The sequence below is a fragment of the Hemibagrus wyckioides genome, linkage group LG23 (assembly GCF_019097595.1).
Source record: "Hemibagrus wyckioides isolate EC202008001 linkage group LG23, SWU_Hwy_1.0, whole genome shotgun sequence".
Lineage (NCBI taxonomy): Eukaryota > Metazoa > Chordata > Actinopteri > Siluriformes > Bagridae > Hemibagrus > Hemibagrus wyckioides.
The window spans coordinates 8,918,305-8,945,433 of NC_080732.1; the positions used below are offsets into that span (position 1 = coordinate 8,918,305).

The 27,129-nt window shown below is 40.7% G+C and overlaps 1 protein-coding gene across 5 annotated transcripts; it reads left to right on the forward strand.

Moving 5' to 3' along the window:
• The first annotated feature begins 3,434 nt into the window (after positions 1-3,434).
• topbp1 (DNA topoisomerase II binding protein 1) lies at positions 3,435-26,557 on the forward strand. 5 transcript variants are annotated; one of them, XM_058376944.1, is made up of 29 exons: positions 3,435-3,701; positions 3,881-3,975; positions 5,135-5,244; positions 6,948-7,082; positions 7,824-7,967; positions 8,819-9,000; positions 13,464-13,657; positions 13,761-13,940; positions 14,056-14,222; positions 14,342-14,505; positions 14,720-14,970; positions 15,931-16,235; positions 16,495-16,667; positions 17,888-18,099; positions 18,686-19,002; positions 19,914-20,111; positions 20,331-20,449; positions 20,683-20,806; positions 20,982-21,149; positions 21,269-21,362; positions 21,461-21,656; positions 21,931-22,154; positions 22,378-22,520; positions 23,170-23,287; positions 23,501-23,664; positions 23,900-24,028; positions 24,122-24,211; positions 25,141-25,302; positions 26,255-26,555. In XM_058376944.1, the coding sequence occupies exons 3-29, from the start codon at positions 5,158-5,160 to the stop codon at positions 26,402-26,404; spliced, it is 4,590 nt and encodes a 1,529-aa protein (XP_058232927.1). In that variant the 5' UTR covers positions 3,435-3,701; positions 3,881-3,975; positions 5,135-5,157; the 3' UTR covers positions 26,405-26,555. The 5 variants fall into 5 exon arrangements, with proteins under 5 accessions (XP_058232927.1, XP_058232929.1, XP_058232930.1 ...); XM_058376946.1 differs by having other exon boundaries at positions 3,884-3,975; XM_058376947.1 differs by lacking the exon at positions 3,881-3,975 and having other exon boundaries at positions 14,059-14,222; positions 26,255-26,557.
• Positions 26,558-27,129: the final 572 nt, after the last annotated feature.

Below are 27,129 nucleotides of genomic sequence, written 5' to 3' on the forward strand. Positions count from 1 at the left end.
AAATTTATGTAATATTTTTTGGAAGAGCAGTATTCATCTTTCCACTAGAATTCCAGAGTCATGGATTTCTGGTACCTGGTGAAGGTAATGTTGTTGTGTTGGTTTATCCTTTAATTTGTCACCTGTATGTGATCAAGTTGGTGCACACTCAGCAGCTGTTAGGCGGTGTTAGAAGAGAAATAGTCGCTGATGATGATGATGATGATGATGAATATGAAGCTGGACCTTCTGTTGATTACGCTGGAGATGACTTCACTCAGAGCAGTGAGGATGAGGAAGATGATTGATGATGATGCCATGACTTCAGCCTACGTTCTCCTGTACTTTTTCAGCTTTGTATTCTGTTGTGACTGTTCAATCAATTTGTCACTTTGTCTTTAAAGTTAAAAACAGATTTCAAAGAATAAAGATGGAAAGAATGGGTTTGTATTTATCCAGACGCATGTCAAGTTTCTGAAGAACAGTAAATCTAATCTTTTAATAAGAAGTCTCATCTTTTGCCATTTCTCAGCACGTGGTGACTGTAATCATGATCATTTTGTAGTCATAATTATACATATTTTCATGGTGGGCTTTATGTATTGAGTCAGAAATGGCATCAGGGAATAGAAAGTTGCTTTTTAAATCAAATGCTAGCCTTGTGTTATTCTTTTCTGAAGAGTGTATTATGCGAATAATGACAGCAGCCTCAACTACTAGTTAAATGTATTAATAATACAAGCATTTATCTGATGATAATGCATCTGTATTCTAAAATATCATAAACAAATATCAGGGTAAAAAATGATTTGCTGCCAAATGAATACTGTCTTTGTGAAGTGGAGAAAAACACAAATTCAGTTAGAACATTTAATGGACATTGTCACAAAACAGCTTTGCAGAAATCTGCTTGCAGATTTAGATCCCTAATAAGAAGATGACCCTAAAGACAAGACCCTTGTTGTTTGGTCACAACAATCACACAAAAAGTCCTGGAGGAACTGAATAGTGAAGCCACATGTGAGCTAACATCTGTAAACAGGACACATTTGCCCCTGAGATTAGATTCGGGACAACTCTGACTTAGAAAAACATGTTATTTAATAACAATAGTGAGCTTTATCCAGCAAATGAGGTCATGCTAAGATTTAAAGTTGATGATGATCCAGTTATGGATATTGAGATCATTTCAGAGTTCTGACATAACTAGTATGCTAGTGAGAGGTTGCTCTCAGATTTGTAACACATTATTTGAAGAATATTCCCCTAAACCTCAGCAATCCTGAGCAACAACTGAGTAAAACAATGCCAGTGGGCTTGTAGCAATTCAAAAACTCAGTTTAACAAACTCCCTCTTGACTACAATCTCTAATAATTTGTACGTAATGGTTGTTGAGCCAATGAATTGTTTTCTTTTTTCTTCTACAGTGTAGTTAATGCTAACATCCCTGCAACATCTGGACCGTCGTTCTTCATCTATCTCAGACATTTAAAACTTAACAGAATTTAAGAAGTTTTCACTCCATGGCGTTAATTTGTTGTTGTCCAGGAACATTGGACACAGATATTTAAATTTCCTTCTTTCATGCATATAATCCACCATGTATTCCTATTATTAATACAGTACTCCCCCTCTATATCGCGGTCCTGGTATATCATGGATTTTTATTTGGAGCATATCTCATTTTTTGCAGATTTTCCTGGTATATCACGGTATCCGCAAACTTTATAGTGAATTGTTTTTATGTTGAAATAAGGTAATTTATTGATAAAAATATAATTATTACTTACAAAACAATAAAAAATAAACTAATTAAAATGAAGTAAAATGTTAATAATATATTAAAATACTGTACAGCGTATTTACTCAAGAGGCAAAGAACATGTAGCGCTGTTTAGGGAGGGTTTGGAACGTAAACGATAAACGGGGTTCTGTGTAATGAGTGTCTATCCATTTATTTCTAATGTGAGATATACATATCTGTCATTCATACAGTAATTCACTAGTTGTAACAGTTTATAAATGCTGTTGTTAAAAAGAAAAGAATTGTTCTACATGCAAATTTAACATTAGTTCAGGATGAATGCTTCGCTAATCTATTGCCCAGGTGTAGAGGTGCTCCATGTTGATTATTTTGGCCTGACAGTGCTATAGGAGGAGCTTTCACAGCTTTTCATTCATTTTACATAAAGACTACAATGATGAAACATTGCAGAGTTTTTATCATTAATGATTTCACATTTTATTCAGGTATGCTTTATTGTTACTAAGAAAATACTGCTGAGAATGGCGAGAGGGCCAGCTGTATCTAGGTGAACGGGCAAAAATTTTAATTAGTTAAGAAATAATACAGAATATATCAGTCTATATTACATTTTAATGTTTAATTTAATGTTTAAATAAATTTTATTCTTTTGATTTGCAGAGCATTACAATCATTAGGGGCCTAGTTGCACGTCTTACACAAATTTGAGACACGTACAGAAAAAAAAGAACCAAACTAGCACTGCAAAATCAAGCAAATCTATGTGGAAGCAGAAGGCAGCGAAGTAAAACTCCTCCTTGTGTGGAGGCAGAAGTCTGGAGAGCAGTAGCTGCTCCTTCTGTGGAAACAGGAGGTAAAAGAATGTGGCCTGCAGAGGCTGCGGCGTGAAGCTAAGGTGCAGCGACATCCACTGCAGGAAATGCATATTAACCAAATTTGTAGGTAAAATAAACAAACCGTGGGAAACATTGGGTCCGGCTATCCATGTGGATGTTACTTTGACGTGTGTATCACCTACCTAAGCATTGTTGCAGACCATGTTGGATCACCCACTGCTGGATCAGATGCTAAACAACTAAATTAAAAGCAACCTAATATGCTTAGGCTGCACATTAATAATTGTATGGGCAAATGTGGATTTTGGGCAGTTTCAGCAGGGACAGGTTAATGTCTTGAGTTAGAAGCCATTCACTATGTAACTGATTCATTTGAACAGCTCCCTGGTTGAAATGAACATACAGTAGGTGCTTACGAAGACATGACTTGATTCTTCAATTCTACCTTGTTCCAAGTCTTCCAAGTCCATTAACGATGCACCAGTTCACGTGCCATGAGGAGGAATCAGTGACACACAGGTGTAGTCTATGTGGTAGTATGTAATCGCTCTTCTGTTTCAGTGAGTTAACACATCTTATTGGGTAAATTACTTTTGCTCTAGTTTCCTTTTGTCTTCATATTACTATTTGTGGTTATGTTTTGTGAATGCAAAAACGATTTATTTCCTTCAGCCCTCGGTTTTTATTTTCATGGTGGGGGCAGAGTGTCATCTTTAATAAAATAAAATAAAACACAACACAACACCACACACACTCTTCCTCTTCCTCTTCCTCTTCCATAACCTATGCAGCTGTCTGCAGCTCCTAGCCGCTTGGTGTCAGTGATACAACAACAAACCTTTAGCTCATTTTAACAGAAGAAGATCAGGATGTTTCGTTTCATGGCGCGAATGCGGCTTTGGCAGTCCTATTTGAACACAAAAAGATTTTATTTCATCTAGTTTACTTGTTTTCTTTTTCCACCAGTAAACTATACTCGTTTAGAATTGTGACCAAGCCCATGATGTTGATCTTTAGACACTGGCTCAGTTAGAACTGTTAGCTAGCTGAGTGGCTAAAAAGGTGCTCGCGCAGAGGTGAGCCGCGGCTCGAGCTCCTGAAACTTTGTGAAGATTTCTCGGTAAGATGTTGAATATTTTATCATTTCTCTGACCCATGGATTTGATTTACTGACATTTTTTTTGTTTAGTTGCAAAGGCTAGAAGAGTGTTTGCTAATTTCAGCTTGTGTAGATATGACTTGAAGATGAATGACTTGTTAGCCCAAACGGCTAATTATTATTATATTTGTTTCATGTAGCAGCATCTAGTCCACTAAAGTCCAGTCAGGGGTCAAGTGTAGTAAGTCTGGCTTGTCTAGGGAGTGTCCAGTTATCTGGGTTGACATTTTAACAGGTGAGCTAATTATATAAGTGGTCTTTTGTAAACATACAGTTGTACACTTGTAAATACCTGGTTTTTGCACATTACATTATTATCTCTTGTACCTTTAAATTTCTAGTATTGAGCATTTTATTTTATTATATTTTATTTTTTATATATTTTTTTGTTATATTTTGTACTCCTTAAATTCTAGTATTTAGTATTTTTTATTTATTTATTATTCCTATGTTTGTGGATACTGCTGGAAGTTGTAAATTTCCCCATTGGGATGAATAAAGCATCCTTATCTTATCTTATCTTATCTATCTCGGTTTTTATCTCTCCTCTAACTTGTCAGTCATATCGTGTAGGTGTAGTGATGTGATTGTTTGTACTCTGTGTTTGTGTCAGTAAGCAGGTTTTCAGGGTCATGGTGGATCAGGAATACTGAGTGTGAGGCAGGTATTTACCCTTTATAGGATACCAGTCCATCGTAAGGCACCAGACACACATACTTTAATATCTTGAAGTAATTTAGAGTAGCTTCTCCAGCATGTTATTGGGATATTGGAGGAAACCAGAGAGCCTGGAGGAAAACCAAGCGACTTTCTGCACAGTAAACTACCACATGCATTTGCAACGACCAGGCATAACATTATGACCACCTGCCTAATATTTTGTTGGTCCACCTTTTGCTGCCAAAACAGCCCTGACCCGGACACCTTTCTATCAGAACCAGCCTTAACTTCTTCAGCAGTTTGAGCAACATTAGCTCATCTGTTGGATCGGATCACACGGGCCAGTGAGCTCCCCATGTGCGCCTTGGCCGCCCATGACCCTGTCACCGGTTCACCACTGTTCCTTCCTTGGACCACTTTTGTTAGATACTGACCACTGCAGACCAGGAACACCCCACAAGAGCTGCAGTTTTGGAGATGCTCTGATCCAGTCGTCTAGCCATCACAATTTGGCTCTTTGTCAAACTCACTCAAATCCTTACGCTTGTCCATTTTTCCTGCTTCTAACACATCAACTTTGAGGACCAAATGTTTACTTGCTGCCTAATAATCACAGGTGCCATGATAATCAGTGTTATTCACTTCATCTCTCAGTGCTCATAGTGTTATGCTTGATCAGTGTATGCTATGCAGTAAATAATTTACTATTGTTAATACAATCTTTTCTTGTCTAGTCTCGTTTGGAACTGAAGCCAGGATGTCCAAAGCGAGCCGGGATGCGTACATGGTGAAATTTGTTGAATGTAATGGACATAAAAGTGAGCTTGGCCTCAAAGCTTATGAGGTACAGTACAGTTTTATTCTACTAGTATACAGTCCTGCTCACCATTATTGGCACCCTTGATGGTTATGTAGATAATGTGGAATATCTCCTGAAAAAGTGAAACAGCTTTTTTCTACAGGGAACTTGTGTTTGATACAGAAGAGCTGATAAACAACAATAAAAAAAAAACAATAGGAGTAAGAAATTTGAAAAACAAAGCTTGCTGTGACACTGGCATTGGCACCCTTTACTATAAATCAGTATGGAAATACATTTTGATTCACCTGTGGTAAATCACAAATGAGAATCACCTGTGATAAATTGTCAGTCTCATGTGACATAAATTATCCACTGAATGATGACTTCAGTGTTTTCAAAAGCCATGTTACTCCCTGTTCCTTTGTTATAATGGTGAAGACAAAGGAGCTGTCTGAGGACATCAGAAGTACTATTATTAGCAAACACAAGACCTCCAAAGGGTATAAGGCAATCTCCAAAGACCTTGGTATCCCTGTTTGAACAGTACGCAATGTTATTAAGAAGTTTGCCAAGCATGGAACTGTCAAGAACCTCCCTGGACATAGGGGAAACTCTTCGAAGGTTGGTGTGAATGGTGGAAAAAAACACCACGTCTACATCCAAAGACCTGAAGGCCAACCTGGAACAGTCTGGGGTCATGGTTTCAACAAGTACTATACGCCGCACACTAAACCAAGCAGGGCTTCATGGGCGAAGGCCAAGGAAAACACCATTGCTGAAGAAAAGACATAAAAAGGAACGACTGGTCTTTGCCAAAGAGTACCTGGACAAACCACAATCCTTCTGGGAAAATGTTCTGTGGACAGATGAAACAAAAATAGAGCTTTTTGACAATGTGCACCAACAGTTTGTTTACAGACGTTGCAATGAAAAGAATACCATACCAACAGTTAAGCATGGTGGAGGATCCATAATGCTGTGGGGCTGCTTTGCTGCGTCTGGTACTGGAAGACTTGACCGTATCACAGGAATCATGAAATCAGAGAATTACCAAGAGATTTTGGAGCGAAATGTCCTACCTAGTGTAAGAAAGCTTGGTTTGAGTTGAAGATCATGGGTCCTCCATCAAGACAAAGACCCAAAGCACACATCCAAAAGCATGCAGGAATGGTTGAAAAGGAAAAAAATGGACTGTTTTAAAATGGCCAGCAATGAGTCCTGATCTTAATCCCATTGAGAATCTTTGGGGAGAGCTGAAATCTGCCATTGGAAAAAAGAACCCTGCAAACATTCAAGAGCTTGAAGAAATTGCAAAGGAAGAGTGGGAGAAAATAACAGCAGAGAAATGCAAGAAGCTTATAGATGGCTACAAGAAACGTTTGGAGGCTGTCATTGCTGTGAAAGGGTGTGCAACCAAATATTAAGGAAGGGTGCCTTTATTGCTGCCTATGCTGTGTTTTCCTGTTTCTTCTTTAAAGTTACTACATGCAAGTTGAAAAACAATGTTCTTTGTTTAATTACTTTGGACCTCCAATTAAAAAATCCTGATGATATAATTTTGGTACATTGTCATTTGTTCCTGAAGATATTGCACAGGTTATGCATAAAATGAAGGCGTGCCAATAATGGTGAGCAGGACTGTATACAGTATGCATTAGTTGAGCTTTTTTTATCCTTAAAGATACCTTAAAAAAAACAAGTTATTGAATTGTTTGTTGTGCTTCATCCCTCCTCTCTGTATTAAGGCCATAGTGGAGCTGCAGTCTGAGAAATATGTGCAGACTATTGATGAAGGAGCTGTGCTGGAGTTGGAACACAATGACAAGTCCTTGTACGTGTTCAGCGATTTCACTAGTGATGCATTCGAGCACTGCAGGAAGGTCTGTTTCTCTATCACTTTTTTCCCCTTTACAGTCAAACATATGGCTCCATTTCTCTGTCTCTTAACAAATCTAGTACTAGATCTAAGCCTGATTTATTATTTTTGATATAATGGTTCAGCTCCTTTATCTCAGTGATCCATATTTGAACAAATCCCCAGTCCAGTGACTTATACTACGTTCACACATACAGTGACTTGCAGCAACAATGAGACAAGAGACCATTGATTTGTGGTGACATGAGTGACCGCAACTTTTGGTGACTTTTTAAATGTGGGCTTGTCCAGTGACGAGACAAAGTTGAGAAAAGTTATATAAAGCAAATTAGTGCAGTGACTATCAACGTGAGTGAAGGCAGTAGAGCGCAAGTGATTAGCAGCAAAGAGCACACACTGCTTCTCCTACATCTCCTATGATATGATACGATGCGTATATACACTGCTGAATTTTATTTAGTTTAATTTTTACTAAATAAATGTCATTAAGCGGAATAATATTTACCCACTTATAAACACTATTACTATGGTACCCAGTAGTAGGAACATCTACTGGTGACTTCATAGTACAGTGACTAAAACCATAAATATACAGCCATAAAATTGCTGTATATGTTAACATAGCTTTAGTGTTTATTGAATACATGCACACATGACTGTAGCGTTATGACACTGTCGTTATAATGTTATGTGATAATTCTGTATTTGCCTTTCTCATTCCTCTGTTGATATGTGTATGCTATAGCTGGGGTGCAGGATAGTGAGTCCTCTAGTAGTGCTGTTCTGCCTGCAGCAGCAGAGATGTGTACCAAAAGCAGAGCAACCAGTTTACAACATGGCCATGGCTGACGTTACAGTGTGCTGTACCAGTCTGGACAAAGATGCACGGGTAAGCAATGGACACAGCTCACCTCACTGATGGTTAAATGCCTCTCTGTTAACATAGGATATTATAGTATCCTTTTACCCTATAAAAGAAAAAAAAGATCTAGCCTTGATTCAATGCCTGTTTCTGGGTCTTAGGATTTATTTAACAGCGCTGTTGAATGCTTGATTATGATTGGTCAGAAGGCAGTGGCTCCGACTGATTCATGCTAATGTAATCTTTCTGATACCTTATTCTTTGTATAGTAACAACTTACACAAGGATTTTCTGCAGGTGCTTCTTATAAAATGAATGAGAATTTGTGTGTAATTGTTGATATGGAGAATTTTTTCATAAAGAGATGTTTGTTTCGCATTTGTTTAGGTAAATCTCTGTGTTTGTTTCCCGAAACAGAAGAATCTTTAACACAGAAGACTTCAAGTTTTTGATTAACAAGTTGCATTTTCTTTTCCTGTATTATCTTTAAGAGAGAAAAAAGAAAGGCTAGTTAAAGACTGTTTATAGCTGTTATGTTGTAATTGATAACAATAGCTAACTTGTTTTCTGGACCCAGTGTCTTAACCGAGATCTTCCCATAGTGAGTTTTGTAACGCATATGCAAGCAGTTCATGAGTTTTAAAAAAGTTCATAACACCATATCATTTTCAAAGTTGTTATATTTACATATTTAGTTTTCATAGTCTGACATTTTCTGTCAGTGTAATACTTGTATATTACAAGTCTAATAGTTGTATATTGGTTCTATGAACATATGAATTATGTTCATAATCTGTGGAATGTGACGTTACATTTAAAGGTGTTCCTGAGTACATAAAGTTTAAGAACCTGTAAACATATCATTTTGTGTCTTGTAGACAGAAGTAATGGACTTGGTCCAGCTGATGGGTGGACGCGTCTACCGAGACCTCAACGTGTCTGTCACTCACCTGGTAGCAGGTGAGGTGGGCAGTAAAAAGTACCTGGTGGCTGCCACCCTGGGGAAACCCATCCTTTTACCTACCTGGGTCAGAGCATGCTGGGAGAAATCTCAGGACAGGTAGGACTATATTTGTCTTTAAGCATCTTTCGATATATTGAAAGTCAGCGGTTCTTAACATTTTTGTGAGTGCAGCCCAATTTTAAGAATGACAGTGTGCCATGTGACTTCTTCCAATCAGCAATTAATTAGTTATATCATGTCTCCAGTAGGTAGGGCCATTAAGTGAATATTTTATACAGTTATATATACACTGAACAAAATTATAAACGCAACACTTTTGTTTTTGCCCCCATTTTTCATGAGCTGAACTCAAAGATCTAAGACTTTTTCTATATACACAAAAGGCCTATTTCTCCGAAAACTAGTCAGTATCTGGTATGACCACCATTTGCCTCATGCAACACAAATCCTTCGCATAGAGTTGATCAAGTTGTTGATTGTGGCCTGTGGAATGTTGGTCCACTCCTCTTTAATGGCTGTGTGAAGTTGCTGAATATTGGCAGGAACTGGAACACGCTGTTGTATACGCCGATCCAGAGCATCCCAAACATGCTCAATGGGTGACATGTCCGGTGAGTATGCTGGCCATGCAAGAACTGGGATGTTTTCAGCTTCCAGGAATTGTGTACAGATCCTTGCAACATGGGGTCGTGCATTATCATGCTGCAACATGAGGTGATGGTCGTGGATGAATGGCACAACAATGGGCCTCAGGATCTTGTCACGGTATCTCTGTGCATTCAAAATGCCATCAATAAAATGCACCTGTGTTCGTTGTCCATAACATACGCCTGCCCATACCATAACCCCACCGCCACCATGGGGCACTCGATCCACAACGTTGACATCAGCAAACCGCTCACCCACACGATGCCATACACGCTGTCTGCCATCTGCCCTGTACAGTGAAAACCGGGATTCATCCGTGAAGAGAACACCTCTCCAAAGTGCCAGATGCCATCGAATGTGAGCATTTGCCCACTCAAGTCGGTTAAGACGACGAACTGCAGTCAGGTTGAGACCCCGATGAGGACGACGAGCATGCAGATGAGCTTCCCTGAGACGGTTTCTGACAGTTTGTCAAGTCAAAGTCAAGTCAAAGAAGCTTTATTGTCACTTCAACCATATATAGCTGATGCAGTACACAGTGAAGTGAAACAACGTTCCTCCTAGACCAGAGGTGCTACACATACAACGACAAAGTACAGTGATGCAGACAAACATAGAACTAAACATAGAGATAAAAACTAAACTATACTTAAGGTGCAATAAATAAACTAGACATACAACAGAAGCGCACAGGATGACAAGACAAGACAGTGCAGACAAACAACCTATAGACCGACTTTTGTGCAGATAGCAGTGTATACAGTGAGTGCAAATAAGAAATTGACATTTTGTGCAAAGAACAGTGTATACAGTGAATGCAAATATTAAAGTGACACATGTAAACAGGATTAATATAAAAAAATGTGAAGTGAAATGTAGTGACATGTTTGTGCAAACAGGACAATTTAGTGTGTGTGTGTCACAGTTCAGTTCTAATTGGAACACAGTTCTCAGCTTTTGTGCATGTGTGTTATGTATGTGTGTGAGCACATGTCCAGCACAGTTCAGTTCTCCTGTTGAGATCAGATCTTGGATGTGTGTGTGTGTGTGTGTGTGTGTGTGCGCGTGTGTGACCAGTTCAGCTCAGTTCTCTGTTGAGATACGTGATTGCCTGAGGACACACAGTTTCCTGAGGAAACTGTTTAACAGTCTGGTTGTGCGGGTCCGAATGCTTCGGTACCTCTTTCCGGATGGCACAAGGGTGAAGAGTGTGTGTGAGGGGTGTGTGGGATCATCCACAATGCTGTTAGCTCTACGGATGCAGCGTGTGGAGTAAATGTCTGTAATAGAGGAAAGAGAGACTCCGATGATCTTCTCAGCTGTCCTCACTATCCGCTGAAGGGTCTTGTGATCCGAGATGGTGCAATTCCCAAACCAGGCAGTGATGCAGCTGCTCAGGATGCTCTCGATGGTCCCTCTGTAGAAGGTGGTCAGGATGGGAGGTGGAAGATGAGCCTTCCTCAGCCTTCGCAGGATGTAGAGACGCTGCTGGGCCTTTCTGGTGATGGAGCTGGTGTTGAGTGACCAGGTGAGGTCCTCCGCCAGGTGAACACCAAGGAATTTGGTGCTCTTGACGATCTCCACGATGGACCCATCAATGTTCAGTGGAGAATGGTCACTCTTTGCTCTCCTGAAGTCAACAACCATCTCTTTAGTCTTGTCGACGTTCAGAGACAGGTTATTAACTTTACACCAGGCTGCTAGTTGTTGCACCTCCTCTCTGTATGCTGACTCATCATTCTTGCTGATAAGACCCACCACGGTCGTGTCATCGGCGAACTTGACGATGTGGTTGGAGCTGTGCATTGCTGCACAGACGTGAGTCAGCAGAGTGAACAGCAGTGGACTGAGCACACAGCCCTAAGGAGCTCCAGTGTTCAGTGTGGTGGTGCTGGAGATGCTGTTCCCGATCCGGACTGACTGAGGTCTTCCAGTCAGGAAATCCAGGATCCAATTGCAGAGGGAGGTGTTGATGCCCAGCAGACTCAGCTTCTCGATCAGGTGCTGAGGAATGATCGTATTGAATGCTGAACTGAAGTCAATGAACAGCATTTGTAGGTAAGTGTCTTTATTGTCCAGGTGTGTGAGGGCCAGATGGAGGGTTGTGGTGATGGCATCGTCTGTGGAGCGGTTTGGATGATACGCAAACTGCATGGGGTCGAGTGAAGGTGGCAGCAGGTTCTTAATGTGCCTCATGACGAGCCTCTCGAAGCACTTCATGATGATGGGTGTGAGTGCAACGGGACGGCAGTCGTTAAGACAGGACACTGGAGACTTCTTCGGAACAGGGATGATGGTGGTCGACTTTAGGCACGTTGGGACGACGGCGCTACTCAGGGAGAAGTTGAAGATGTCCGTGAAGACATCTGTTCTGCACATTCCCTGAGCACTCTGCCAGGAATGTTGTCTGGACCAGCAGCTTTCCGTGGGTTAACTCTGCGTAGAGTTTTCCTCACGTCAGCTGTGGCGAGACAGAGCACCTCGTCCTCTGAAGAAGGGATGGTCTGCCTCGCTGTCATGTCGTTACGTGCCTCAAATCGAGTGTAGAAGCTGTTCAGCTCATCTGGAAGGGAGGCATCACTGTCACAGGCAGGTGGAGCTGGCCTGTAGTTGGTGATGGACTGGATGCCTTGCCACATGCGGCGAGTGTCGCCGCTGCTCTGGAAGTGGCCATGAATTCTCTGAGAGAGTGTGCGCTTTGCCTCTCTAATGGCTCGAGACAGTTTAGCCCATGCTGTTCTTAGGGCGTCCTTGTCTCCAGTTCTGAAGGCAGAGTCTCTGGATCTTAGCAGTGCACACACCTTTGCGGTCATCCATGGCTTCTGGTTGGAGCGTGTGGTGATGGACTTGGAGACAGTCACGTCATCGATGCACTTCCCGATGTAGCCGGTCACTGATGCCGTGTACTCCTCCAAGTCAATAGAGTCGCCGTTGGTTGCAGCCTCCCTAAACATGTAACAGTCAGTGCACTCAAAACAGTCCTGAAGAGCAGAGATGGCTCCTGATTTAACCAGTTTCATAACCGGTTTAGAGCGTCTGACGAGTGGTCTCTGTGCTGGTATCAACATAACAGAGATGTGGTCTGAGTAGCCGAGGTGGGGGCGGGGCTCCGCACGATACCCGCCGGGAATGTTTGTGTAAACAAGATCCAGCATGTTCGTCCCTCTGGTAGCAAATTCCACATGTTGATGGAATTTAGGGAGCACTGTTCTGAGATTTGCATGATTGAAATCTCCGGCGATGATAAACAGTAAAGAAATTCTTTGGTTATGCAAACCGATTATTGCAGCAGCTGTCCAGGTGGCTGGTCTCAGACGATCTTGGAGGTGAAGATGCTGGATGTGGAGGTCCTGGGCTGGTGTGGTTACACGTGGTCTGTGGTTGTGAGGCCGGTTGGATGTACTGCCAAATTCTCTGAAATGCGTTTGGAGACGGCTTATGGTAGAGAAATGAACGTTCAATTCATGGGCAATAGCTCTGGTGGACATTCCTGCAGTCATCATGCCAATTGCACGCTCCCTCAAAACTTGCGACATCTGTGGCATTGTGCTGTGTGATAAAACTGCAATAATCATGCTGTCTAATCAGCATCCTGATATGCCACACCTGTGAGGTGGATGGATTATCTCGGCAAAGGAGAAGTGCTCACTAACACAGATTTAGACAGATTTGTGAACAATATTTGAGAGAAATAGGCCTTTTGTGTACATAGAAAAAGTCTTAGATCTTTGAGTTCAGCTCATGAAAAATGGGGGCAAAAACAAAAGTGTTGCGTTTATAATTTTGTTCAGTGTATATATGCTAAAAGTTTTCCTGAACCCACCCCCCCACTACCACTTTGACCTCAGGCAAAGAACTGCTATTATAAGTGAATTTGTACACAAGATAAAGAGGCGTACTCCTTCTTTTAGTATGTTCCGGTACACAGACCTGCGTATGGAGGAATACCAGTGTCCTGTTCTCAAAGGCTGCACTGTGTGTGTGACTGGTCTATCCACGGTGGAGCGTAAAGAGGTACAGAGACTATGTGAACTGCATGGAGGGAGCTACACTGGCCAGCTTAAAATGAACGAATGCACTCACCTCATTGTCAACGAACCCTCAGGTGGCCTCTTTGATTTTCACCCTTGAGCTTGTGTTCTGTTATATGCACAGTGAGCAGGTGGTTTTCTTTGCCATAAGAAATGTGTATGACCTTGTGATTTCAGGTCAGAAGTACGAGTTTGCAAAGAAGTGGAACGTGTACTGCATCTCCATTCACTGGCTCTTTGACAGTATTGAGAAGGGCTTCTGTCAGGATGAGAGTCGTTATGCTGTAGAACGAGAGGACAAGAGGAAGGAGAAGCCCGGCAGACCCAACACCTCCACTCCCACTGGCTCAAATAAGAGTAAAGATAGATAGCATTTCTCTGTTCCTTTTGACTTCTGCTGAGTCAATTCTTATAAATATTGTACATTGTTTCTACAGTGTCTCTGTTTCACAAAGTGTTTTATGTTTTGCAGCAGATGGACCATCTTTGCTTGGACTGAGCCATATCTCAAATGTCAGCATGAATGTCAACGAAACAGCCATGACAACTGCAACAGTGAGCCGCATAGAGACAGCTGATCCAATTGACTCATTTGATGTTACCCTCTGTCCAACAGATGACTTATTAGATGGCTGCAAGGTGAGTCTGGTTCTATGCAACTTGCCTAGAACATTTATATTTTAAGTAAATTAAACCTCAATTTATGGAAAATTATAGCCAAGCTTAGGCTATAGTGTGAATCTTTCTATATTCCACAGCTATACCTGTGTGGTGTGGTGGGGAAGAGGTTGGAGAAACTGCGGCGGTTGGTGAACTCTGCTGGAGGCCTGCGCTTTAACCAGCTTGGTGAAGAACTTACACACATTGTGATGGGAGACGCAGACCAGGATGTCCAAAGCTTTCTTGCTAAAGCTTCTCATAGGTCTGTCTACATGTACATTAGAGGAATGATTGAAAATAGGGCGTTTTTGAGATGTTTAGTAAGGGAAAAACGAATTATTGATCTACTATATGCAAAGCTTTTCGTTTGGAGGTGAAGCTTGCATATCAGTTGTAATGTAGTGCAGTTCTGATTAGGATAGTCATAATTAAAACTTGTTTCAAGAATTGATTATATGTGTACATGTTTTTGTCAGGCCACATATCGTCACAGTGCAGTGGTTGCTGGACAGTTTCTCTCGTGGCTCTCTGCTTCCAGTGGAGAGCTACTTCCACCCTTCATTCCTCCCTCCTGCTCCAACACACGTGGACATTCCTGCCCCCCGCCCTGTTGCCTCACACCCCTCCAGGTCATCTTTTGCTGCCCCGCCAGCCCCCAGCCCTAACCGACATGCCAGGGCTGAGGAAGAATTACTCTCGCAATATGTGGACAATAACCAGACTGTAGGTGAGTTCTGTGTTCTTGTATGACCACCTGTTGAAGGTGCTTGTATACATGTTCATCCATGAAACAAGTCATAAGAAGAAGTCAGGGGGTGAGTGTGTTGGAATTTGTCTGAATTACATAAATGTTTATATAAATGTTAGATATGCCTTATCTCCTGTTGTATCTAAACAGACACACCAGCTTGTTTACGGCGGGGCACATTTCCACACTTACTGTTTACCCTCTGACTTTGGACTTGGATTGGTCCTAGGGTCATGGGTTTATGTTACTAATGGGCTTATGTTACTGCCCCTCAGCAGTAATTTTCCTTATCGACTTAAACAGCAATTGTGGACTTCTTAGATACCCATGGGAACGGGAGAGAAGACCATTTAACACAAGGCAGTGAAAGAAAACAACTCGTATATAAACACACATTGGCATGCCTCTGTCTCAAAATGCTTTCATTTAAATATGCCAAAAAGATACCAGTGCAAATGTGCTGTACAGTTTTATTAATCATCGGGTCTCTTTTTCAAAAACCCAAGTGCCCAGGGGCCTATAATATCCCTGAGTTATTCTTCTCAGATTGTGTGCACACCTGACACCACCACCTTTCCAAAACTTTTATTTTGCTACATGACAAATATCCTAAACAAATGCTAAAAAGAAATCAACTTCTTTCTTTAGGCCAAGTGCCTTATTTAATTTTTTTGCAGCACAAACTGTGATGTCTCCAACGTGAAAACATTTCTTTCAGTGTATTAAACTAATTGATCATGTTTTGCTGTATGTCTACTTCTCCAGTTAACCTTTTCACATTTAACCTGTATTACATTCATTCAATATTCCCCAGTTCTTTTAACTCACTTTTACAAAAAGCTTTATAACAGCAAAGTGACTTTATGGGGACTTGACTGTCATTTTTTTTTTATAACTCTTTGAGTATCTGTTTTTCTCTCCCTGTCTGTCTTTCCATAGTGGAGTTAGCTCCACCCCCAGATAACAAAAACAACACTTGCGGGTCTGAAATGCTAGATCCAGCTGTACCAGGGCATGGCTCCACTGTAGCTGAATCCTCAGAGGGAGGTTTGTTTACTGGGAAACGCTTCCTCCTGGTGGGCTTCGGCACAGAAGCAGAAGGACAGCTCTCTACGTTGGTTGTGGAGAACTATGGAAAGGTTTTGGTTGGCCGTTTCAGAGGCGTGGCTGATTATGCTATAGTTCCTCTGCTAGGCTGTGAGGTGGAGGCCACAGTGGACGAAGTGGTCACAGACACCTGGCTGGTAAGATGGCAAAATATTTTGAAATAGACATGTGTTTGTAATAGATACAATATACAATACAAGATACAATATGCCAGCAGTCAACACTACTCGTGTTAATTTCTGACCTCAGGTGACATTGCCTTTTAGCATTACATAAAATTAACATTTCGGTATTTATAAGAAACTGGGCTGTACATTTGCTCTGTGCTGTGTTCATTTTAAGATCATGTGTTTGCTCAATGTTTTGTGCTGTACTGTGTATTTCCTACATTATCAGGCAATGTGTGTGGAGCAGCAGTGCGTTCTGCCAGTGTCATCTCATCCATTGTTCACCCCAGTAGTGGTGAAGGAGGGCTGCTCTCCTCTCAGAGACTGTGTGCTTTCAGTTAGCCAATTTACCGGTGCAGAGAGAGAGTCACTCATTCAGCTTTCCAGACATCTGGGAGCAAGGTGAGGAGATGTGCACATTAGCATATTTGAAGCCATGCAACCTGCAAACACAGACATGTAGACAAGATACACACCAACTGATATTGACTCAATCTCTATAGTCGTTTAAATATAATCAATAGCAAATGTACATTTTTTTCATTTTTAGTTTAATTATTCTCTATAACAGCAGCTTTGACAGAAGTTACCATTGTAATTACAGGCTTATATTTCTTTGCTATTTTGTCATCGCTCACATGGGCAATAAAACTGAAACACTGGCCGAAATAGTGTTGCCGGTGTCTCGCCTAGATATGCATGGCCTGGTGGCCAATCTTCACTGATTTCATGTTCCATAAGTAAGGGCAGATTGTAAAGGTTGGATTAATGGCACAGCTGTACATAAAATATTGCCCTCCACACAACATAACGAGAGTTCAAAAGAGGACAGATTGTTGGTACATGTCTTGCTGGCGCATCTGTGACCAGGACAGCATGTCTTTGTGGTGCACTGAGAGTCACAGTATCCAAGGTAATGTCGGCATACCACCATGAAGGAAGAACCACATCCAATAAGAGTAACTGTAGATGCAAGAGTCTGTCTGAAAGGTATGCTTGAGTATTAACCCAGGCTGTATCCAGAAAACATAATTCCACAGCTACCCAACTCACTGCAGAATTAAATTTGTACCTCATCTCTTTCTACCAAAATTGTTTGTTGGGAGCTCTGCAGGGTCAGTGTTCATGGTTGGGGTGCTGTAACCAAAACTTTGGTCACTTGTGCCAATGCCAATCTTGGGCTGTGGACAATGTGAACATGTTTTGTTCTTTGAGGCCACGTTCACTGTTACTGTTACGGTTTGGAGAAGCCCCGAAGAAGCTTGCAACCCAGACTGTTGTCTGTCCAACGTGAAGCACAGGGCTGAATTAGTGATGGTTTGGGCTTCAAATATCATGGCATTCCCTAGGCTAACTACTTGTGTTAGATGTGCACTGTGTATCAGAATGATAATGGCCTCTGGCCACTGTGCAGGACTTGTATCTGTCATTCCAAAGACCAGTAGATGCTGTATTGGCTGCAAATGGAGGCCCTACTCTGTATCCAATAGCATGCCCCATCTTTTTTTTATTCCTTTACTTAAAGAGAAACAAATAATTATTTCAACCCTGGTATATTTTGCATTTAGTCCTCTTTATATTGTTTCTACTGCGCTACAAGTTGTCTTCTTGTCTTTCTTCAGTGTACAGGACTATTTTGTGCGCACTGCTAATCAGAGGAAAGGCATGCTGGCTAGCACTCACCTCGTCCTGCAGACTCCTGAGGGCACTAAGTACCAGGCAGCACAGAAATGGGGGCTGCCTGCTGTGACGATACGCTGGATTCTAGAGTCTGCCAGAACGGGCAAACGTGCTGAGGAGAGACGCTATCTGGTGGATCTGCCGCCATCTCCAGGTCAGACAGCTCAGATCTATGTTTTGAAATGAGTTGATGGTAATTTAGTTATGTGCAAGGCTTGGCAGTTGTATTAACCATGTTAAGTGAATCATTCTCATGTGCCCATGGTTATCTGGGTTTTATAATTCCTGTCATATTAATCATGAACCACTTTGTAGGCCCAGAAGTCTGACTTGGCTCAGAATACCTGCTCATTTATTTTTAAACATAAAGACATCATTCATTACATTAATAAAAATGTTTTCGTGATAAGTGCATAAAAATCTGTATAATTTGATTCCATTTTTAAGACGATGGATAAAAAAAACATTTAACACGGCGGGGCAGGAATATATGTGTGATGCTTAAACTAGTGTTCGTCAACTATGCTGTCACAAAAATTTCACTAATATGAATAAGACAAAGAATATTCAAATGTATTCCAGCTTTGTATAGAGATTGCACAAACAGTTGCCAAATCATTATGTTTTCCTTTTTCATTACATTTATATCCAACATACAATATATAGAAATATATACATTCTGGAATTTCCTTGTCCTGTTCCTTTAACACTGCATTAATTGTACCTGTTTTTTCCCCCAGAGCACAGCGAGGACAGTTTCATTGGAGCGTCTCAGAAAGCTGCAGACCCTCCCGTGCCTGTGCGTCTCTCTCCAGAGATCCCTCTGCTAGGTCCACAGAGCAGCACCTCTGTAACACCGTTGGACATGGGCCGTCTGCAGAGCCGCACTGTCCACTCCGTACTCCGCAAGCTGAAGAAAGGCGAGGAGGAGAAGGTGGATGTCACAACCCCAGCTCAAGAAGACAGCAAAGGGAGCTTGCAGAAAGAACTTCAGCTTGATACGCCATCACGCTTCCTCAGTAGAGACAAGCTCTTCGGACCTTCCTTTAACATTAAGGTCAGTAATGAAGTCCCATCTGTTCTGATGGGACTGTTTTCACTTTGGGTAATTGCTGATCATGGTGCATTGGTAATTAGCCCTTGTTTCATATATACACATGTTCTCTAATCAAACAATAGGAATCCAATAAGATAAGAATCCAAAGCTTAAACATTCATGCTACCAGTGCTATGTATGTTATACAGGTGTCAGTGCCATTGTGCTTGTCATCTCATAGATCACTATCATATAGCTGCATTCATTTTTCTTCTTTTCATCTTTCATTTCTCATTAACTCACTGGAAAGCTACTGCTCTTTGGGTTGTTTTTAGACTTAAAACTGAAATACAGACTGTTTCCTTTATATTTGAGTTTGTTAAAAAATATTCCCTGTTAAAGAAAGTCCTCATAATTGCACCAGCAGTGATCCCCTGTGACGTTTAGCAGGTATGAACATGAGGGAGAAATCAGCATCAGAATTGCTCACACAGTGTAAATGTAGTTAATGTGTTTTGGGGTGGAGTTGAAGGTAACGTATCAAAGGTAAAGACCCAGCATCATAGTGAGTTATTGCTGTTTGCTGTTATTAATAAAGCCCAAAACTTTGATGCTCCTCTGTAGGTTTTCTTTCCAAGTGAAAAGAGCAAATGTATGATTATTTTGGCATTTTCTTACAAAACTTGTAATCAAAACCACAGGGCTTCTTCATTTTTAAGAGGTGGATGGAGATTCTGTGCCTTCTCACATCCAGCTCTGGTACTGATCGTGTTAGGCGTATATATTAAAAACTACGAAAATCTTTGGAAGTTGACAGTGATGCAGCACAAACCTGAAAATAATTTTTAATATTAACAGTCAACAATGATCTCTCATGACGTCTGTGTGTCTGTTTGTATGTAAAATATAAAATCTGTGATTGTGTGTTACAGGATGTGTTTGACCATTTAAAAACACCTGTTAATAAGCCTCAGCAGAGCGAGGGGGCAGAGACTCCGCTAAGCGAGGTGATAGAAAGGAATTTAAAAGCAGCTGTGGCCAATAGCAACCGTAGTCATGTCATGACCCTTGCTGCCCTGACTGCAAGTCCTCATCTGGGCAAAGAGCCAGAACCTAAGATAAATGAACAGGTATTTATTACATTCATGTCCAGTCCTTTGTGTGCCAACATTTCTGTTTGCTTTTGTTAACGCAAATACACTAATGAGACTTGGCTCGATTGTCTGTTGGGGCAACCCCCAAAAACACCTTGTTTTGTAGCACTCATTCTTTCATGCACAAAGAAATCATGTAGTCAGACTGAATCTAAACTAATCAGACGTGTGTATGCATGTCTGTGTGCTCTGCAGGTAGAGGAAAAGACTTCTTCAGCTCCACTTGCCGGAGTGGTGGTTTGTGTGAGTAAGAAACTCAGTAAAAAACAGAATGAGCTAAATGCAATGGCTGCGTCCCTAGGAGCAGACTTCAGGTATCTATCAAATATTTTTCCTCACTAAATTCATTCTTAATATTTAAAATAATTTTAACCGGGAGAGATGACAAAAATGTTGTTTACTATGCTGGTGCTTTTTCACATTCTGTTTAAAATGTGTAAAATGAAATTTCACATATGACTTATGGTGAAATGTGTTAGTATGATACTACCCCTCTTTTTTTGTTTTCTAATCTGTGCTCATCAAAACTGTAATGTGTGTATCGTAGGTGGTCTTGTGATGATTCGGTCACCCACTATATCTACCAGGGCAAGGTGGGAGACAACACTAAAGAGTACAGGGCAGTGAAGGAGAGAGGTCTGCACATAGTATCCCAGCACTGGCTGCAGGCGGTGTGTATATAAGCACAGACACACACACATTGCTATGCTCTGTTTTCTATTTATAATGTATGAAATTTACTACTGCAGTTTTTCCCCCCAAAGACACATGATGTGATTTCCTCTGAGTAGTGAAACTACTTTCACTATTTCCTTACACCTCCTGTATGTGTACTTGTCTCTTCAGTGTGCAGAGGAGCAGAAACGAGTGCCTGAGTCACTCTACCCTTTCACCTTTAACCCTAAAATGAGCCTGATGCTGAGCCAGGTGACAGACAGCACCCAGAAGTCTCCTCCCCTTTCCACCCCCCGCTCTAAACTCCGAACACTCATCGATGACGATGATGATACAAGAGTATGACGCCATACATCTCTTAACATTCTCTTTCAGCTTTTTAACAAATCCTTTCACGCTTTCTATGCCATGTTTGACAAGGATAAGCAATTAATTAAGTGTGTGTTTGTTCTCTGAAGATGGGAGCTGTGGACTTCACAGCAGATATTTCTACTCCTCAGAGAGAACCTACAGAAAGAGAGCAGCAGCAACCAACCAGTAGTGAAAGGAAAGGTGCTAATATACCACTTTTCCCCTTCTTATACCAGTTTTAAAAATAAAAAATGTGTCACTTCCTTTTACATTGTCTCATGTTCATATCATTCTCTCAGACTTGACAGAGACTCTGGAGATGAGAGAGAACTTACAGAGGCAGCTACAGGAGATTATGTCTGCCACAAAGTTGACCAGTGGCCGGCGAGCATCCTCTAGATTGGCCCGAGGGGGTTCAGGGGGACTAGACTCTCCAAACACTCCAGAGATTTTGGGTCGGATGGGTAGACGCAGCAGGACACTGGAAGCTTTACGGTAATCTAAAACGCACACCACGCTGCACTTTCATGGAGAGAACAAGTAATTCTGCCACAGTAGCTATTAACTATGTCCTCCATTGCTTAAAGCCTAAGTGTTCAGTTGTAATGGTGTGGAAATGATGCCAATGGACATGTCAACTTAGTGCTACGCTTTATAAAACAGATGCTGAAAAGAAAGGGTTTATCAGTTCATCACGATCAATGTGCACAAGAGAATAAATGTTTATTAGTTGTATTGTTGATTTTAATGTGTGTGTTTGTGTGTTTAGTATGTCCCGTCAGGCTGCCGTGGATGTGAACACAGAAGCGTCTCAGAGTGAGCAGATAGTGTGGGATGATCCCACAGCAAGAGAGGAGAGGGCGAAGTTGGCTGATAATCTGCAGTGGCCAGGCAGCCCTTCTCAACATTCAGAGCCTCTTGCCATCCTCCCTCAACCACACACTGATCAAAACGCTCGCGTCTCCATGACCGACTCCGAACTGGTGGACATGGGTAAGAGTGTGAGGGTGTGCGTGTGTTAGAACTAGCATGTTTGTTTTTGTCTGTTGATCCTTGGTGTCAGGAAAGAATTGGGAAAACTGCCTTGTTCACTGTTACAATTGGGTATTTAACTTTTTGGCCTTTTCACTTATTAGACTTTCAGCAGTAATGTTGCATATGTTATGAGTTAAGTCAACAAATATGGCTGTATTATTGTTCAATCTGTCCACCTCAGCTGCCTATGATGTAATAGAAGAGCACATGAAACGGACAGAGACCCCACCAAGGGTTAATACTGAGCCTGAGGGTCCGAAAAAGACTGATGACCCTAGTACTGCTTTCTCCATCTCCAAATCTTCAATGCTGGCTGAGTTACAGGTACAGTTATTGATGCACCTGCTCTATCTAAATGGTTTCAGTCTGATTTGACATCTAGATGAGATCATAATTTTACTAGAATAAATAAAACAGACTGATTAAACACATTTGTTAATACTAATAAGTAGTATTAGTTTATATGTTAATTCATTTATTAATTATAGTGTAGTTATATTGAATATCAGCACAGCCATGACTTGCCACAGGTGTGAGCCAGTTGTGACTTCTATATTCAGTATAACCACACGAGTACGATATTCAACAGTTCTTTAGGCAAGAGATTAATTAGCACATTAAAAATAACACATTGGGTATCTTCCTAGCTTGCTCACATTGATGTATACATTCCCAGTAATGGTGCTTAGTATACCCGCTTCTTTTTGATCTTCAGCTGACTAGCTTTTCTAGTTTAAACCAAAAGTTATATGTCTGAAATGTATGGGTTGCCATGTCTGATGATGATGATGTCATTAATACTCCTGTACTAACCATTAGAACTAGGGTGTGGATTTTCACGGATTTTTTTTTAGGAAATGCAGGTACTCTTGGTACCCAGTTTGACCAATTTGGATCGTAACTTACTGATGTATGAACAACCTGGAAGGTTTTGTACTCCAAACTGGGATATTTGATTGCCTTTTCTCTTTAGCTTGAGGAAGAGGAGGAGATTGAGAAGAAAGTGGTGAAGAAGGAGCCTCCACGCTTCCAGCTGTCTTCACTTAACCCACAGGAACGTATTGATTACAGTCACCTCATAGAGGAGCTGGGTTAGTATACTAGAGAAAACGTGTGTGTGCATGCATGGATTGAAGTGCCCTGTTGTTTACCCAAATCATGGACATAATTGACTTTTAATGATAAATTAAATTTCTGATTTGTGTGATTATTATAGCAAGTTGCAAACAGCTAATTATTTACTATATGCTTATTACAATTTTTTTTGTAAACACACAGTAAATGCTGAACATGTTCATGTGCAGGTGGTATCTTACTAGAAAAGCAGTGTTTTGACCCTAGCTGTACTCACATCATCGTGGGTTATCCTCTAAGGAATGAGAAATACCTGGCTGCAATGGCAGCTGGCAAATGGATCCTTCATCGCTCATACCTGGAGGCCTGTCGTGCTGAGGGATACTTCATACCAGTGAGTGCTCTCTCAGCTACAAAAGCATGCACAAACAGTCAACATTCATTTAAGCCAACACTAACACTGTGATGAAATATTTTGCGTTAAAAAAACGTTCTCTGCTTTGCTCTGTAATAACTTTACACCTGATAAATATGCTGAATTAGCCTGTATTATCCAGTATTACATGCTTAGCAATGCTATCAATATTTTACATGATCTTTATTAAGATACACTTGTATGTTTCTTTCAGGAGGAGGATTATGAATGGGGTAGCCAATCTATTTTGGATGTTCTTCCTTCCATAAACTCCCAACAGAAGAGACTGGCACTAGCAGCCTTGCGTTGGAGAAAATCATTGCAGGGTTGCAAAGATAAAGATGTACAAACCATACACTTCCTCTCTTCTTTCTTTCTCGTACACTTTTGCATTAATTGCATTAATCTCCAATACATTCTTCAATTTCTTTTATAGGGTGCGTTTGGTGGCTGGACAGTGATGTTGAACATAGACCAGGCCAGAGATGCAGGATTCAGAAGATTGCTGCAGTCTGGAGGAGCAAAGGTCAGTACAGAATCAGTGATTATTTCAGCATTCAGTATTAGTGAACAATGATCAGTTGTGTAGTTAATAAAAATGAGGCTCTTGCTCGCCAGATGCCATGACAGACCTTTATTTCAGGAGATGAGACAAGAGAAACTCAAGTGAATCAGTTTTCCACTTTTGGGAATAACCAGGTTTTAAAATGCTATAACTTATAAAACTTGTTGAGCTGGCTATGGGAGAAAAGCAAGCCATTTTTAAGCTGAGAAAACAGGAAAAATCAGTCAGAGCCATAGCAAAAGCACTGAGCATAGCCAATACAGCAATTTGGAATTTGCTCAAAAAGAAGGAAACCAATGCTGTACTAACAACCAGACATGGAACAGGTCAGCCAAGAAAAACTACAGTAGTTGATGACAGAAACATTGTGAGAGGTGTTTAGAAAAAAAACTTCCTGTTCCAACATGACTGCACACCAGTGCACAAAGCAAGCTCCATAAAGACATGAATGAGCAAGTTTTGTGTAGAGGAACTTGACTGGCCGGTATAGAGTCCTGCCCTCAACCTGATAGAACACCCTTGGGATGAATTAGAGCGGAGACTGCGAGCCAGGCCTTCTCGTCCAACATCAGTGCCTGACCTCACAAATGTGCTTCTAGAGGATTGGTCAAAAATTCCCATAAACACACTCCAACTCTTCTGGGAAGGCTTTCCACAAGGTTTAGAAGTTATTATATCTGCAAAGGGCGTGCCAACTCCATATTAAATTCATGTGCATGTCCAGGCAGACGTCCCAAAACATTTGGCAATATAGTATACCAAGTTAGTATTCATCCATTGTGCAAATAGTTTTGCCATGTACATTTATCAGTTCTCTATTAGATCGCTTAATCATTTTTCTCCCTCATGCTAATGTGTTCCAAATATTTATACCTCCATCTGTGTTACAGGTGTTGCCAAGCCCATCTCCCTCTCTGTATAAGGAAACCACTCATCTCTTCGCAGACTTCAGTCGCCTGGGACCAAATGATGTGAGAGTGGATGTGACTGAGGCTATGGCTTATGGAGTTAAATGCCTCAGGCCTGAGTACATTGCTGATTACCTCATGCAGGTCAGAAATGCAGTTTCAAGGATATTTGCACAAAAAATCACAAGGAATTGATTTTTTTTTTTTTTTTTTTCTGACAATAATTGAAAAGTCAGAGATGGCCGTGTTCCTAACAACATCTAATCCAGTATTTGTTGTATTGTATTTTTATTCCAACAAAACCCCCAAATCTATAACACTGAGTATTTTGATTCTAAAATCTGATCAGCATTTAATGCATTTGTAAAATCCTTCATAAACTCTGCAAAAATTGACATATAAGCAAATAGAAAAATATGGAATATTGTAACTTTTATCTGAGATTTCTTATTATAATACGAACGTTACAGCAAACCAATTGTAAGATTTCTGTAAGACTTATTTTACAAATTTCTATCTTAATGTAGAATTACTGGCAATTCTACTCTCTGCCAAATATTTTTTTTTTTCTCTCTGCCAATAGAATATGAAAATGTAAAGCATGACATAATAAAACCATCTATAAACAAGCTGAATAGTCTTTTTTTTTTTTTTTGCTAAGATATAATTTTTTGCAGTGTATTTTTGTTACCCTGCATAATTTTTTTTTTCAGGTTACACTTCATTGTTCTGTTTATAAAATACCATAATCTTTGTCCATGTTGTTGCTTAGCAACAAAATCTAGCAACCACTTAATTTATTGCATGGCAGAAGAATTGTTTAATGGAAATATTATTCATATCGTTATATTATTATATTGGTATTATTATTCGTTGAAAACTGGTTTTTACGTTATTTTTTGCAATAAGCCATTTAACAGCAAACGTTGCAGCAATGTTTATCATGGGTGTAATGAATGTTTTTGTTCTGTTTTGAATTTTGTTAGAACCTTTCCCCATGCTAAAATAACTGTACTGCATGCGTCTCATGGCTTATTTCTTTATTCAGGGTCTATGGAAAAGTTTCATTGTTGTTTTTTCCTTTTCCTCCATTCAGGAACCCTCACCACCAATGGATGCATATTATGTTCCAGGAGCAGCGGCGAATGGGCTTCCTGAGAACTCGCACCAAGACCAGAACACCCCCTCACGCAAGCGCAAGGCCTCCGAGGACATATCCGCTGTGAAGAAGAGCAGGGTTAGGTGAAATCTGTTTTAGCTCAGAGATAAGTCATTTAAATGTGAACTGTTAACATAATTATATACTTGTTTTGTTTAATGAAAATAAATGCACTTTTACTAAAAAAAATCGATGTCGTGGTGCTACTTAGCATTTATGAACATGCTTTTATTTATCAGAGTTGCAGATAAACAAGGACCTTGCACTGTATACTATATACTGCCTCTTAATTTGTGTAGGTGTTGAATAAAAGCAAAGAATTCTGTGTGCAAAGTTCACAATCTTTAACTGCAAATCAAGCATCAGGTTGGTACACTGAAATTAATGCCTGTTCTACTAATTGTTGTACCTTATCTGGTTGAATGATGAATATAGATTAATGGTACCTTAATTTCCAAATAAACCACAATTAGAAGAAGAGAGTTACACCATTGCCAAAAGTTTTGGGACACCCCCTCCAAATCATTGAATTCAGGTGTTGTTTTTGGGTTTGGCTCCTTAGTTCCAGTGAAAGGAACTCTTCAAGCTTCACGATACCAAGACATTTTGGACAATTTCATGCTTCCAACTTTGTGGGAACTGTTTCAGGATGGCCCATTCCTGTTCCAACATGACTACACACCAGTGCACAAAGCAAGGTCCATAAAGATATGGATGAGCAAGTCTGGTTTGACCTTAACTGACCTGCACAGAGTCTTAACCTCAACCTGATAGAACACCTTTGGGATGAATTAGAGAGGAGACTGTGAGCT

Bases quoted from the DNA above. Each gene is read 5' to 3' on its own strand.
- topbp1 (XM_058376944.1), top strand. From the start codon at position 5,158: ATGTCCAAAGCGAGCCGGGATGCGTACATGGTGAAATTTGTTGAATGT. The intron at 24,212-25,140 runs GTCAGTACAGAA...TCTGTGTTACAG, and splicing joins TGCAGTCTGGAGGAGCAAAG to GTGTTGCCAAGCCCATCTCC. The intron at 25,303-26,254 runs GTCAGAAATGCA...TCCTCCATTCAG, and splicing joins TTGCTGATTACCTCATGCAG to GAACCCTCACCACCAATGGA.